Source organism: Myotis myotis, unplaced genomic scaffold (assembly GCF_014108235.1).
Source record: "Myotis myotis isolate mMyoMyo1 unplaced genomic scaffold, mMyoMyo1.p scaffold_m19_p_8, whole genome shotgun sequence".
Lineage (NCBI taxonomy): Eukaryota > Metazoa > Chordata > Mammalia > Chiroptera > Vespertilionidae > Myotis > Myotis myotis.
Genome location: NW_023416390.1, coordinates 22,804,142 through 22,817,065, shown reverse-complemented (window position 1 = coordinate 22,817,065; position 12,924 = coordinate 22,804,142). Strand labels below are relative to the sequence as shown.

Sequence of the window (12,924 nt, the reverse complement as noted above, 5' to 3'; positions counted from 1 at the left end):
AGCCCCCTTAGCCCCAGGCCCCCTCCCCAACCCAGCCCAGAGCAGCAGCCCCCACCCCCATCCTCTGTCACTGCCCTCGGGCTGGTGGCTTTGCAGAGGACAGGGACCAGGGTGAGGGGTGCTGCAGTGGAGAAGGACAAGAAGCCTTGGATGGATCTGGCTGGGAGGCAGAGCAGTGGAGGGAGAAGGCAGACCTCCCCCACTTGGACATGCAGGAGAGTGGCCCATGGGACCCCAGCAGTGGAAGAGGAGGTGGGCAACCCTTGCAGAAGCCCTACCAATCAGAAATCTAAGGCAAGGGTCCCAGTGTTCCCTTCAACCCCACCCCTTCATGCACACGCACACACAGGTGACACACTCACAACCCTGAGCACACCCCAAAGGGTCTCACACCCCCTGTCCCTCAGGAGGCCCTTGGGAGAGGGCTTTCCCTCAGACCAGGCATAGCCCGAGACAGGTCCTTCCTTCTAGCAGCCGGGCCAGTCCTCTCCAGGGTAGAGAAACAGCCATAGGCTACAGGGCGAGGTGGGCTGGGTGGTGGACCAGAGGCCTCCGCAAGCTAACAGAGCTGGTGACCACAGAGTCCAGGTGGGCAGGAGCAGCTAGACTGCTATACCCGCACAGGGGGCCCTGTGCAGGCTGTCAGTGGTCCCCGGGACCCGTATTCATAGTCCATGTCTGTGGGTGAGGCCATGAAGGAGCTCAGTGAGCTTCCTGTCTGCCGGTCCCGGAAGCTCTGGATATAGCTCTGTGGGAGAATAAACACAGGTGTGAGTGCAGCCACAGACCCCTGCCCTGAGAGCCACCTCAGGCAGACATCCTCTCCCTGCACCCCCACAAGCCTGAGACTCACCCCAGATGGCTGCAGTCCCAGGACCTCATCACATTCATAGTCTAGCCCTGAGACTCTACCCCATACCATACTTAGTTAAAATTCTTACTCAGGCACTTTTCCCCCATCCCAGCGCTGGGCCCATCAGGCTCCTGGTGCAGGGGTTATGATGGGTGGACAAACACTAGGCCTTCTAGACCAGGGGTGGGCAAACTTTTTGACTCGAGGGCCACAATGGGTTCTTAAACTGGACCGGAGGGCCGGAACAAAAGCATGGATGGAGTGTTTGTGTGAACTAATATAAATTCAAAGTAAACATCATTACATAAAAGGGTACGGTCTTTTTTTTCAATAGTTTTATTCATTTCAAACAGGCCGGATCCGGCCTGCGGGCCGTAGTTTGCCCACGGCTGTTCTGGACAGTGCCCAGCCCCTGGGGAAAGCCCAGTCCTGCTTGGACGGAGCTTACACACTCCCGTGACCCCATTCGGATTGGAGGGGCGCGGAGTACTCACCGGGGAGAGGACATCTCCATTGAAGCGTTTGATGGGCACTGGCCTGCGCCGATAAGCAGGGTCAGGGGGCCCAGGCCTTGGAGGAGCCCGGGAACCTCTGGAGGGAGCCCTTGGGGGTCTCTTCTTACGACGCTTCTCCTTGCGCTCTTCCTGCTGCCTTATCCTCATCAGCTGCACACGTCGTCGCTGCCGGCTGATGACCACTGTGAAGGGATGGGCAGAGAAGAGTCTCAGGGGTCCACATGTGTCATCTCCACCCTTCCTACCTGGTGGCCCAGGGCTTCCAGATTCCCCTTATCTGTAACCCCTCCCTTTCCTTTCCTGGTCTCCCACCTCCCAGATGGGAATTCCATTGCTCTTTATCTCTGAAGGTCTTTATGGAAGATTCCTAGACTTCTAGGTACCCCCTCTCCAGCTGTCATCCCTCTCCCAACCCTGAGGTCTAGGTGACTCACCAAGACCAGCCATCATCATCCCTCTACTGGACAACCTCAGCTGCCTCCTCACTGGTTTCCCTTCTACACTTGCCTTCCCCACTGTTTTCTCACTCAGCAGCCAGAATGAAATCCCAAATGCTAAATTAGATCATGTCCTCCCTGCTTTAAGCCTCCAGCAGCATCTCATTGCCCTCCTAATAAAATCCAGCCTGGCTGGCGTGGCTCAGTGGTTGAGCGTCCACCTATGAACCAGGAGGTCACGGTTCGATTCCCAGTCAGGGCACATGCCCGGGTTGTGGGCTCAATCCCCAGTGTGGGGCATGCAGGAGGCAGCCAATCAATGATTCTCTCTCACCATTGATGTTTCTATCTCTCTCTCCCTCTCCCTTCATCTCTGAAATCAATAAAAATATAAAACATAAAATAAAATAAATAAAATCCAGAGTCCTCATGATGGCCCAGAGGGCCCACATAATCAGCATCCCTCAGTCTCCACAGTCCAGCCCCATTTCTTCAGCAAGCCAAGCCCACCCCTTCTCAGGCCCCACTCTTGCTATTCCCTTTTCTCTAGCTCTTTGCCTGGCTGGCCCCTTATTCTGCAGAGCTCCACTTAAGCGTCACCTCTTCCAAGTGGCCTTCCTTGAGCACCCTGTCTATAATAGCCTCTGAAGGTCACTCATATTACCCTGCATATCTTTCATATCACTCTGCACAACTGGAACTATCTTGTTTGTTTGCATGTCTGTTAGGGAGGGACCTCTTCTATTTTTGTCTCTGTTGTATCTCCAGTTCTGGAGTGGGCTTAGCTCAGAGCTGCTGCTCTGTATGTTGTTGTGGAATGAATAGTACCACTGAGATCCTATCTTCCTTCCCAGACCACGATCGAGTCACCTCTCTAACCCTATTGAGGCCTTCCACTGCTGGTGGGCACAGCTTCTCCCCCCACTCCCCAATTGCTCACCCGCCCACCCACCCCCCACTTCTCTTATGACCACCCTGGTCCCTGCCCTCTCACCTTCCGTGTGGGAGTCCCCCTCGGCCGTCACCCGCCACTGCACCAGGACGCCCATCAGGCTGAGCAGAGGCCAAAGCGCCAACAGGGCCCAGCTCCGCCAGCAGAGAGGAGGCACCGGGGCGGCGCGCAGCCGCTCCACCGCATAGCGCCCCAGCAGCAGCAGCTCAGCAAAGTAGTCAGCGGCAGTGGCGATGAGCGCAGCACCAGTCACAGCGGTGGCCAGAGTGGTGAGCGGGCGAGGCCAGCGCAGCGTGAGCAGCGCGCAGAGCAGGCCGCCCCCCAGCAGCAGCCCCAAAGGGCTCCACACGGAACCCGGCTGGTAGTAGGGGGTGGAACCCAGCAGGGCGGCAGCAGCGAGCAGCAGACCGAGCAGCAGCCCCACCAGGAAGAGGCCCACGCTGCGCACCAGCATGGCCACCAGCCCGCACAGCAGCCCGATGCCCAGTGCGATGCCCGCACTCGCCCCGGCACTCAGCTGTGTCTCCAGCACCCGCTCCCGGTAGCACAGCAGGAAGATGACCACCGAGCCAAACAGCAACCCAGTGAGGAAGAGCACTGCCTTGAAGCAGCGGTAACCTGGAGGGGAACAGGCGCCAGTGAGGGGCCAACGTGAGGTCACCCGGCTGCAGGCAAGGGGTAGAGGGGTCAGAACGTCAAATCTCAGGGGAACCCGAGGCAGGATACTAAGGTAAGAAAATTGGGGGTCATTGGGGTCCTGCGGGCACCAGTGATGGGGTCACTAGGGTCAAGGGAGGTCAGAGAGATAGGTCACTAGGAGTCACTTGGAAAACAGAGAGACAGACATTGAGATGAACATTTGGTCTTTGAGGGTTAGAGGAGTCAGAGATAGGTCATTGGACTCGAGTGCATCAGTGATAGGGACATTGGGGTCGTTGGAGTCATGGGGGTCAGAGAAATAGGTCACTGGGTCACAAGGGGATCAGCAATAGAGTCATTGGGGTCTATGAGGGGGGATTGTTCAGAGAGATGAGGTATTTGGAAGTCAGAAAGAATTTGAGAGATGAGGTCTTGCAGGGGTCACAAGGCTTCAGAGATATGGCATCATTAAAAGGTTATAAAGAGAAAAGGGAAGCAGGGTTATTAGGGACTGGTTCCAGGAGATGAGGCCTCTGCAGGTCAGGGGGATTGATAGACATGGAATCATTGGGTTTCAGAGAGAGGGTAATGTTGAGGCCAGAGAAATGGGATTATTGAGATCTTGGTGGGAGGAGGAGCAATCAGGCAATGAGTTCCTAGCAATAGTTAGGGGAATGGAGTCAGAGGGATAAAAGGTGATGAGATAGCTGGAGGAGGGTCACTAGGGCTTACAAGGGGTCATAGGGACTCAAAGAAAATTATAGGATGAAATAGTGGTTGTGGAGTTCCAGGAAAATGAAGGTTATAGGGCCATTTGGGTCCATTAAGGGTAACCGGAAGAGTGAGGGACTTGCTGATCCTGAACAGTTGGGAAGATGGGGGTGAAGGGGTCAGGGAGAGCCAACAAGAAAGGTCAAAGAGAAGATTCAATTCTGGGAATGAAGGGGAGCTTTAGAATCCAGGAGGTTCTGGAGTCAGAAAGAGGAGCAGGGCATACACAAGGTTCAGAGTCCAAGAGCCTGCGAGTGGGGGCATCCAAGAGGGGTAAGGTGGCAGGAAAGCACAGGAGAGGGAATGTCAGGGTGTATTGAGCAACTGCAGAGGGATTGGGTATGGGTATGGATTTGGGTAGGGGAAGGAGTGAGGTAACACAGACTCCTTGGAGGCCCAAATGTATCCTGAACCCATAGAGGGGCACTGCCTCCTGCCCACTCTACAATTGTTCAGCCAAGAGTTTGGGGGTGGAAAGAAAAGGACCATCTGGCTCCCATTCCTGCCTACTACCCAGCCAAGCTAGGGGGGAGGTGTAGAGGCATCAGAGCACAAGTTTCACCCCACCTTCTGCCAAGCCTAGAACCCAGACCTCCAAGCTTCCTTTACACTTCTTTCAGTCACTGATAATGCTTCTCTTGGAGGCTTTCCTTGGGCCTCCAACCAATAGAGATTGCTCCCCTCTCTGAAGTTCTGCAACTCTAGCTGTAGAGTCACTGGGCACTTACTCCACTAGTCTATCTGGCACCTTTGTGCAAATTAGAAAAAGGTGTGCCACCCAGGCCAGTGTGGCTTAGTTGGTTGAGTGTCCCATGCATCAAAATATTGCTGGTTTGATTCCTGGTAAGGGGACATGCCCAGGTGGCGGGTTCAATCCCTGTTTGGGATGCATGTGGGAGGCAACTGATCAATGTTTCTCTCTCACATCAATGTTTTTCTCTCTCCCCTCTCCCTTCCTCTCTCTCTAAAGTCAATAAAACATATTAAAAACAACAACAAAAGAGGAAGAAAAATGTACGCCTTCCTCTAGGCAAAGCAGCCTTGTGCCAAGGCCTAGAGTTTGGCAAGTGGAGCATGAGCTGGGTTTTAGGCCCCACTTGCATATGAACTCAACTCACTTGTATAGTAGGCATCCTGCACAACTGTTCACAGCCACCCTGATTATTGGAGCCTGATTATTGTAGGCGATCTTCATGTGTATGATTACTATCTAGCCTACTCTACAGTTGACCTTTGAACAACACAAGTTTGAACTTCACAGGTCCACTTATACATTAATATTTTCAATAAATATACAGTCAGCCCTCCATATCCTCAGGTTTTACATGCACAGATTCAACTGACTGCAGACTGAAAACAGTATTTTGGATCTATGGTTGGGAATCTGTGCATACTGAGAACCCACTTAGGTTATATGTAGGTTTTCAACTGCACCCAAACCCTCGTGTTATTCAAGGGTAAACTATAACATGTATCAAGGTGTGAATATTCCAGAAGTCTCTCCCCCATTATACTCTGTGTGAAGGGACCATGCTTAATCACCCTGCTAACTGTTTTCAGTGTCTAGCTAGAACAGTGACCCAAACACATCTTCACCACAATAGCTATTATTTATTGAGTCCCTACTAATTCTCACAACAACTCTATGTGAGGTAAATATCATAAAATCAATTAAAACATATTATTTCCACTGTTCAGATGATAAAACTGAGCTAAGGCAAGTTAATATGCCCAAAGCATCACAATTAGTAAGGTACAAAGCCAGGTTCAAATTGAAGCATGCCTAATTCAAAAAATTTGTGTTTTCTAGGATCTAGATCAGCTGTTGCCAACCTTTCGGACCTCACGGACCACAGGTTGGTGACCACTGGTCTAGATGATATAGGAACATGTGGTATGAAAGAAAGTAAGGAAAGGGAGTTATTCATGCTAATTTTGGTGGCGGTGGTGGGGGTGGTGGTGAAGTTCTGGAGGAGATTTGGAGTGCATCAGGAAAATAGGGAGAGAATGGGGAGCCGAGGTGAGGGATGAATTGGGGGTCTCACCGAAGAAGCAGTAGACGACTCCAAACAGACAGCACATGATGCAGACGAGGGCCGGCAGTGCCTGGTACCTGCGCTCCAGGGGCTGTTCACAGGGTGCACCCCAGAAGGCATCATCTGGTTCAGGGGGCAGGAGCTGGAACCGCAGTGTCGCCACAGTGCCTGGCATAGTGCTAGGAACGAAAGGGAGTCACCCTCCCAGGTCAGCCTGACAGAGAGGAAGCTGGAGTCAAGGAGGAGTCCTGGGTCTCCACCAGGATGGGGCAAGAATGGGAGTGGGAGACCTAGGCAAGGACACGCTGGACAAAGGAGTGGTGCCCACATCAGGCAGCTCCAGAAGCATCGCTAATTGGGGGACAAAAGACAAAGGGAACAAAAGTGTCTGGCTCGAGGGGGCCAGAATGAAGAAGTCAAAAGGGGAACTGGTTCGGGGGAGATGAGGGCAGTGTGCTGCCAGTGAGGAGGCAGCCAGGAGACTCGTCTGTGGGCGGCTAAATCTGGGATTGTCCAAAATCTACCTGGGCTGGAAGCGACCTGAGCTTTTGAATGAAAGAGGCTGTGCAGAGGCCAGAGGGTCCAGAGGTGCTGGGCGCCAGAGGCCCCAGCTGCCTGGGGTCCAGGAAAAGTCCGTCGTGCGGGGAAGGGAGCTGCTGGGCCGGAGGAACCTGTCTCTGCGCGGCGGCGCCTCTCCGCCTCCAGCACCGGCTGGCACGCCAGTCCCGCGGCGTCCGGGGCCTCGGGCTGGGCCTGGGGAAGGGAAAGGAGCAGGAGCAGGAGCAGGGCTCGGGCCGCCCCAGAGCCGCGGCCCCATGCCCCGAGCCCGCCCGCGGCCTTTGGTGCTGATGGACAGCTCCGGCCTCGGCTCCTGACGTCACGTGGGCGCATCATTCGGGCCGGGGCGGGCTGCCTCTGACGTCATCCGGGACGCACCAACCACGCCGGGGGAGGTAGGGGGCTCCGCCCCCGGCGTCTCCCTCTCGCTCACTGAGGAGGGGGCACTTCCGGGGGTCCTTCCCCTTTCACCTCCCCCTTCTCCTCCCTCTCCGGTAGCCGGAGCCCGAGACCCCACCCCGGGGGCGGAGCCCTCGCAGTGACACGTCGGACAGCGGCGGCGGCGGCGGCGGCGGCTTCCGTACCGAAAGCCGAGACCCTGCGCGATCCTGAACGGCGGCCGGAGCGGGATTGGAGCGCGGCGCCGGTGGCTTCGGCTCGGCCGCCAGCTCTGCTCGGCGGGGTGGGAGCGGGCCAGCCGTTTGGCCCGGGGCCTCCGGATCCGCCCCCTCCCCGGTCCCGCCCCCTCGGAGCCTCCTCCGGCTGCTCTGGGGCTGCTCCCGGGCTGGGGCCCGCGGTCCGGGCGCCATGCGGGCATCGCTGCTGCTGTCGGTGCTGCGGCCCGCAGGGCCCGTGGCCGTGGGCATCTCCCTGGGCTTCACGCTGAGCCTGCTCAGCGTCACCTGGGTGGAGGAGCCGTGCGGCCCGGGGCCGCCCCAACCCGGGGACTCTGAGCTGCCGCCGCGGGGCAACACCAACGCGGCGCGCCGACCCAACTCGGTGCAGCACGGAGCGGAGCGCGAGAGGCCGGGCGCCGGCGCCGGGGAGGACTGGGAGCCGCGCGTCTTGCCCTACCACCCCGCACAGCCGGGCCAGGCCGCCAAAAAGGCCGTCAGGTAGGGAGCAGCCCCGCCAGCTCCACCCCTGGGCACCGGCCGGGACAGGCTCTCCCGGGACGCCGCCGGGGCCGGGTCAGGCTCCGGAAGGAAGAGCCTGGCCGGCCAGGAAGTCTTTGGGCCGGATAACTTCCGATGGCCCTGCTTCCCCGGCCGTGGAGCCGTGTGAGGCCCTCTCTGGGCCGAACCTACCCGGTAGGCGCTGTGCTAAACCGGCTCCACTCCCTGGTCACCCAAATCTCCTCTGAGCTCCCTGGCTGGCTGTTGGTTTTAGAGAAATGATTGGTATGAAAATGCATTTATAGAGAGAGAGGGAAAGAAAAAGGATAAAACTAGGATTTACCTGTATCTCTTGTTCCTGGGTGGGACACCTCGTGATGAGGTTTGTGGGAGAGAAATGATGTAGCCATCCCACTAATGCCTCCCCAGGAGTTGAAGTCATTCTCCTAGGCAACCCTGAGTTCAAATTCCAGTTCTGCAACTTACGGTCTGTGTTATGGAAGGCCAGTTACTGGAACTCCTGAGCTCCAACTTGCCCTTCCCCCAAACACACTCAATACACCCCTAAGCCATATATTCCATTACATCATTTCTGTGCTGTGTTTGTGGTATAATGGCGTATTTATATAGAAATAAGTACTGTGCACACGATGTGTAGAGTACCTATGGGTCAAGCATTTGCCTAAGTGCTTTAAGTAGATACAGTCAACCCCATTTTTCAGATGTGGCTACTGAGGCTCAGATACGCTAAATAACTTGCTCAAGGGCACAACTACTAAGTAGTGAAACAGGGAATCAGACCCACAATATATCTCTCATATCTGCATGGATAGTAGTACCATCTCCCAAAAGCACTATGTAGGCAAGACTAACATTTTACTTAAATTCACATGACACCTGGGAGAGACATGTTATTCTCATCCTATTCGTAGGTGAGGAGACAGGCCCAGAGAGGACATGGCCTGCGGAAGCCTATGTATGCTGCCTCCTGTCTTCCTTAAATGTTTTTAAAATATTGATCTTCGAGAGAGGAAGGGAGGGAGGGAAGGGAAAAGAGAGGGAGAGAGAGAAACGTCAACCAGTTTACCTCCTACATGCGCCCTGACTGGGGATGGAGTCCACCACCTGACTATGTGCCCTAATTGGGAATCAAACTTACTGCCTTTTGGTGTAGGGACGACGCTCCAACAACTGACCCACATTGGCCAGGGCCCCATTGTCTTTTTTATTATTATTTTTTTTTTTACTTTTATTGATTTCACAGGGGAAGGGAGAGGGAAAGAGAGATAGAAACATCAGTGATGAGAGAGAATCTTTGATTGGCTACCTCCTGCAAGCCCTCTAATGGGGATCAAGCCCACAATCCAGGCATGTGCCATTGACTGGAATCGAACCCGGTACCCTTCAGTCTGCAGACGGACGCTTCATCCACTGAGCCACACTGGCCAGGGCCTCCTTGTCTTTTTGATAATCTTGTGCCTTCTCCCCTAGGACCCGCTACATCAGCACGGAGCTGGGCATCAGGCAGAAGCTGCTGGTGGCAGTGCTGACCTCACAGGCCACGTTGTCCACTATGGGTGTGGCCATGAACCGCACACTGGGGCACCGGCTAGAGCGTGTGGTGTTCCTGACAGGCTCTCGGGGCCGTAGGGCACCACCAGGCATGGCTGTGGTGACATTGGGCGAGGAGAGGCCTATTGGCCACCTACACCTGGCACTTCGCCACCTGCTGGAGCAGCACGGCAACGACTTTGACTGGTTCTTCCTAGTACCTGATACCACCTACACCGAGGCCCACGGACTGGTGCGCCTAGCTGGCCACCTCAGCCTGGCAGCTGCTGCCCACCTCTATCTGGGCCGGCCCCAGGACTTCATCGGTGGAGAGCCTGCCCCAGGCCGCTACTGCCATGGAGGCTTTGGGGTACTGTTGTCCCGCACCCTGCTGCAGCAGCTGCGCCCCCATCTGGAAGGCTGCCGTAACGACATCGTCAGTGCGCGTCCAGATGAGTGGCTGGGGCGCTGCATCCTCGATGCCACAGGGGTGGGCTGCACTGGTGACCACGAGGTGAGAAGATAAGCCGCCCCACTGGTGCCTCCTATCTGAGCTTGTGTACTTCCCCTGAGAGGCAAAGGGGTGGTTGGAGATACAGGCCTGGATTTCCATGCCAGTTTTGCCCATTTCTATCCCTATGACCTTGGGCAAATTACTGAATCTCCTGAGTGGCAGTATCCTCATCCATACCAATGGAAACAATTATTGCTCAGAGTTGTTATAAGGATTAGAAAAAAAATAAGAGAGCTTTGCACATAGTAGGTGTTCCGTATTGGCAATTATTATTTTATTTGAGCCTGAGATAGGACGCATACCCATTTCCTAGATGAACTAGCAGAGGCTTGACCAAGGTCACACACAAGCTGACAACCAGCTAAGGTACTTAAAACCACAATTCTGATTGCAAGTCCACAACAGGTCATAGGGTGGGGAAATGAGACACACACTAGGAGGTGAGGGGTAGAGGCTGTTCCATCATTCTTCCCTTTATGGACCCCTACTCTTTCTCTCCCCAGGGAGTGCATTATAGCTACCTGGAGCTGAGTCCTGGGGAGTCTGTGCAGGAGGGGGACCCTCGTTTCCGCAGCGCCCTGACCGCCTACCCTGTGCGTGACCCTGTGCACATGTACCAGCTGCACAAGGCTTTTGCCCGAGCTGAGCTGGAACGCACATACCAGGAGATCCAGGAATTGCAGGTATGACCTGGGCCGGGGGTAGGGTGGCAGGTCCTGTGAGGTCTTCAAGATCCCAGGGAAATAAACTATGAGCACTAGAATCAGAACACATCTGCCTCCTATCCCTGTTTCTTTCTGTCTATTCTGAGAAGCCCCTCCAGAAACCCCCCTTTTGGCTCTCAGGCTGCCTCCGTCTGGGGAAAGGATAAGTAGGGGCATTGGAAGGCAGACGTTGGCAGGGGACAGGACCCATCCTGAGTGGCACCTGCCGTCTGCCCAGTCCCCCAGCTGGCCCCTGGGGTCTCTGCCTTGCTCACAGTCTGTTTCTCTAACCCAGTGGGAGATCCAGAACACCAGCCGTCTGGCAGCTGATGGGGAGCGAGCAGCCGCCTGGCCCGTGGGCATTCCGGCACCATCCCGCCCAGCCTCCCGCTTTGAGGTGCTGCGCTGGGACTATTTCACTGAGCAGCATGCTTTCTCCTGTGCCGATGGCTCGCCCCGCTGCCCTCTGCGTGGGGCTGATCAGGCCGATGTGGCCGATGTCCTGGGGGCAGCCTTGGAGGAGCTCAACCGCCGCTACCACCCAGTCCTGCAGCTCCAGAAGCAGCAGCTGATTAATGGCTACCGTCGCTTTGATCCTGCTCGGGGTATGGAGTACACACTGGACTTGCAGCTGGAGGCGCTGACCCCCCAGGGTGGCCGCCGGCCCCTCACTCACCGGGTGCAGCTGCTACGGCCACTGAGCCGCGTGGAGATTTTGCCTGTGCCCTACGTCACTGAGGCCTCACGTCTCACTGTGTTACTGCCTCTGGCCGCGGCGGAGCGTGACCTGGCCCCTGGCTTCCTGGAGGCCTTCGCCACAGCAGCTCTGGAGCCTGGCGATGCTGCAGCCGCTTTGACCCTGCTGCTGCTATATGAGCCACGACAGGCCCAGCGGGCAGCCCATGCAGATGTCTTCGCACCTGTCAAGGCCCACGTGGCAGAGCTAGAGCAGCGTTTCCCCGGCGCCCGGGTACCGTGGCTCAGTGTGCAGACAGCCGCCCCCTCACCACTGCGCCTCATGGATCTGCTCTCCAAGAAGCACCCGTTGGACACACTATTCCTGCTGGCTGGGCCGGACACGGTGCTCACACCTGACTTCCTGAACCGCTGCCGCATGCACGCCATCTCTGGCTGGCAGGCCTTCTTCCCCATGCACTTCCAGGCCTTCCACCCAGCCGTGGCCCCCCCACAGGGCCCGGGACCCCCGGAGCTGGGCCGAGACACGGGCCACTTTGACCGCCAGGCGGCCAGTGAGGCCTGCTTCTATAACTCTGACTATGTGGCCGCCCGAGGGCAGCTGGCAGCGGCCTCGGAGCAGGAGGAGGAGCTCCTGGAGAGCATGGACGTGTACGAGCTGTTCCTCCGCTTCTCCAGCCTGCATGTGCTGCGGGCGGTGGAGCCGGCGCTGCTGCAGCACTACCGGGCCCAGACGTGCAGCGCACGGCTCAGTGAGGACCTGTACCATCGCTGTCGCCAGAGTGTGCTGGAGGGCCTGGGCTCCCGCACCCAGCTCGCCATGTTGCTCTTTGAGCAGGAGCAGGGCAACAGCACCTGAACCCACCCTGTACCCCAAAACCCTGGCCTGGGGGTGCTTCTCCCCAACTACCCGGAGCCACCTGTCAGCCTCCCTGGACAGGGCTGGCTGGCCACAGCCTCAGACTCCAGGACAGCCCACTGGCCTGCTCTCTGGCTTTGTGGGTGCTCAGGCTCAGGAGAAGCCCCGCGGGAGGTGCCCTCAGAGCCACCCCTTCCTGCCCCTGACACTGCTGACTCAAGCTGTGGCCTCAATATTTATGTAGTGCAGTCGCCTGACGCCAGGCCTGCCTCTAAGTCCAGGGGCTGGGCTGTAGATGACTTGTTGGGAAAGGGGGGAGCTGAGAGGAGGAAGTGGGGTGTCTCCCAGCTTCTCCCCTGAGGACCCCGATGAAGCTCTCTGCCTTTAATAAACTGGCTGAGTGTGGACTGGTGATTCTGGGTTTTTGAAAGGTAGGCAAGGGGCAGGGAGAGCTGACAGTGAGGATGGAAACTCTGTCCCGCTGGGCCTGGATTTCCTTTTCCTGGAGACCAAGTCCTGCATATGCCCAGCCCCGCCCCAGCTCCCAGCCTGGTCACACATAGACACAGAGAATTCTTTATGCCTCTTTATTCCTAATTTTGTCTGCACTTATAAAACCAGACTGGAGACGCAGGCCTGAGAAAATTTTCTCCCCCACCCCCAAGCTCAGCCAGGGTCTGAAAGGTTTGCCTGCTCCTTGTAGAGGGGACTCTGGGGGTGGGGA

The 12,924-nt window shown here is 56.5% G+C and overlaps 2 protein-coding genes across 3 annotated transcripts; one reads left to right on the top strand and one right to left on the bottom strand.

Annotated features, from left to right (window-relative positions):
- Positions 1-32: 32 nt before the first annotated feature.
- On the bottom strand, positions 33-7,140 carry TMEM198 (transmembrane protein 198). Of its 2 annotated transcripts, none has more exons than XM_036319326.1 (5): positions 6,728-7,140; positions 6,213-6,382; positions 2,800-3,375; positions 1,348-1,550; positions 33-748 (listed from the first exon to the last, which is right to left on the bottom strand). In XM_036319326.1, the coding sequence occupies exons 1-5, from the start codon at positions 7,018-7,020 to the stop codon at positions 611-613; spliced, it is 1,380 nt and encodes a 459-aa protein (XP_036175219.1). In that variant the 5' UTR covers positions 7,021-7,140; the 3' UTR covers positions 33-610. The 2 variants fall into 2 exon arrangements, with proteins under 2 accessions (XP_036175219.1, XP_036175220.1); XM_036319327.1 differs by having other exon boundaries at positions 6,213-6,417; positions 6,728-6,843.
- Positions 7,141-7,328: 188 nt separating this feature from the next.
- CHPF (chondroitin polymerizing factor) lies at positions 7,329-12,607 on the top strand. The gene is made up of 4 exons (XM_036319324.1): positions 7,329-7,876; positions 9,368-9,941; positions 10,445-10,624; positions 10,941-12,607. The coding sequence occupies exons 1-4, from the start codon at positions 7,569-7,571 to the stop codon at positions 12,198-12,200; spliced, it is 2,322 nt and encodes a 773-aa protein (XP_036175217.1). The 5' UTR covers positions 7,329-7,568; the 3' UTR covers positions 12,201-12,607.
- Positions 12,608-12,924: the final 317 nt, after the last annotated feature.

Excerpts from the sequence above, each read along its gene's own strand:
- CHPF (XM_036319324.1), top strand. The coding sequence starts at position 7,569 with ATGCGGGCATCGCTGCTGCTGTCGGTGCTGCGGCCCGCAGGGCCCGTG. Across the intron at positions 7,877-9,367 it reads GCCGCCAAAAAGGCCGTCAG|GACCCGCTACATCAGCACGG; the intron begins GTAGGGAGCAGC and ends CTTCTCCCCTAG. Across the intron at positions 9,942-10,444 it reads GCTGCACTGGTGACCACGAG|GGAGTGCATTATAGCTACCT; the intron begins GTGAGAAGATAA and ends TTCTCTCCCCAG.
- TMEM198 (XM_036319326.1), bottom strand. The coding sequence starts at position 7,020 with ATGGGGCCGCGGCTCTGGGGCGGCCCGAGCCCTGCTCCTGCTCCTGCT. Across the intron at positions 3,376-6,212 it reads AGTCGTCTACTGCTTCTTCG|GTTACCGCTGCTTCAAGGCA; the intron begins GTGAGACCCCCA and ends GTTCCCCTCCAG. Across the intron at positions 749-1,347 it reads ATGGAGATGTCCTCTCCCCG|AGCTATATCCAGAGCTTCCG; the intron begins GTGAGTACTCCG and ends ATTCTCCCACAG.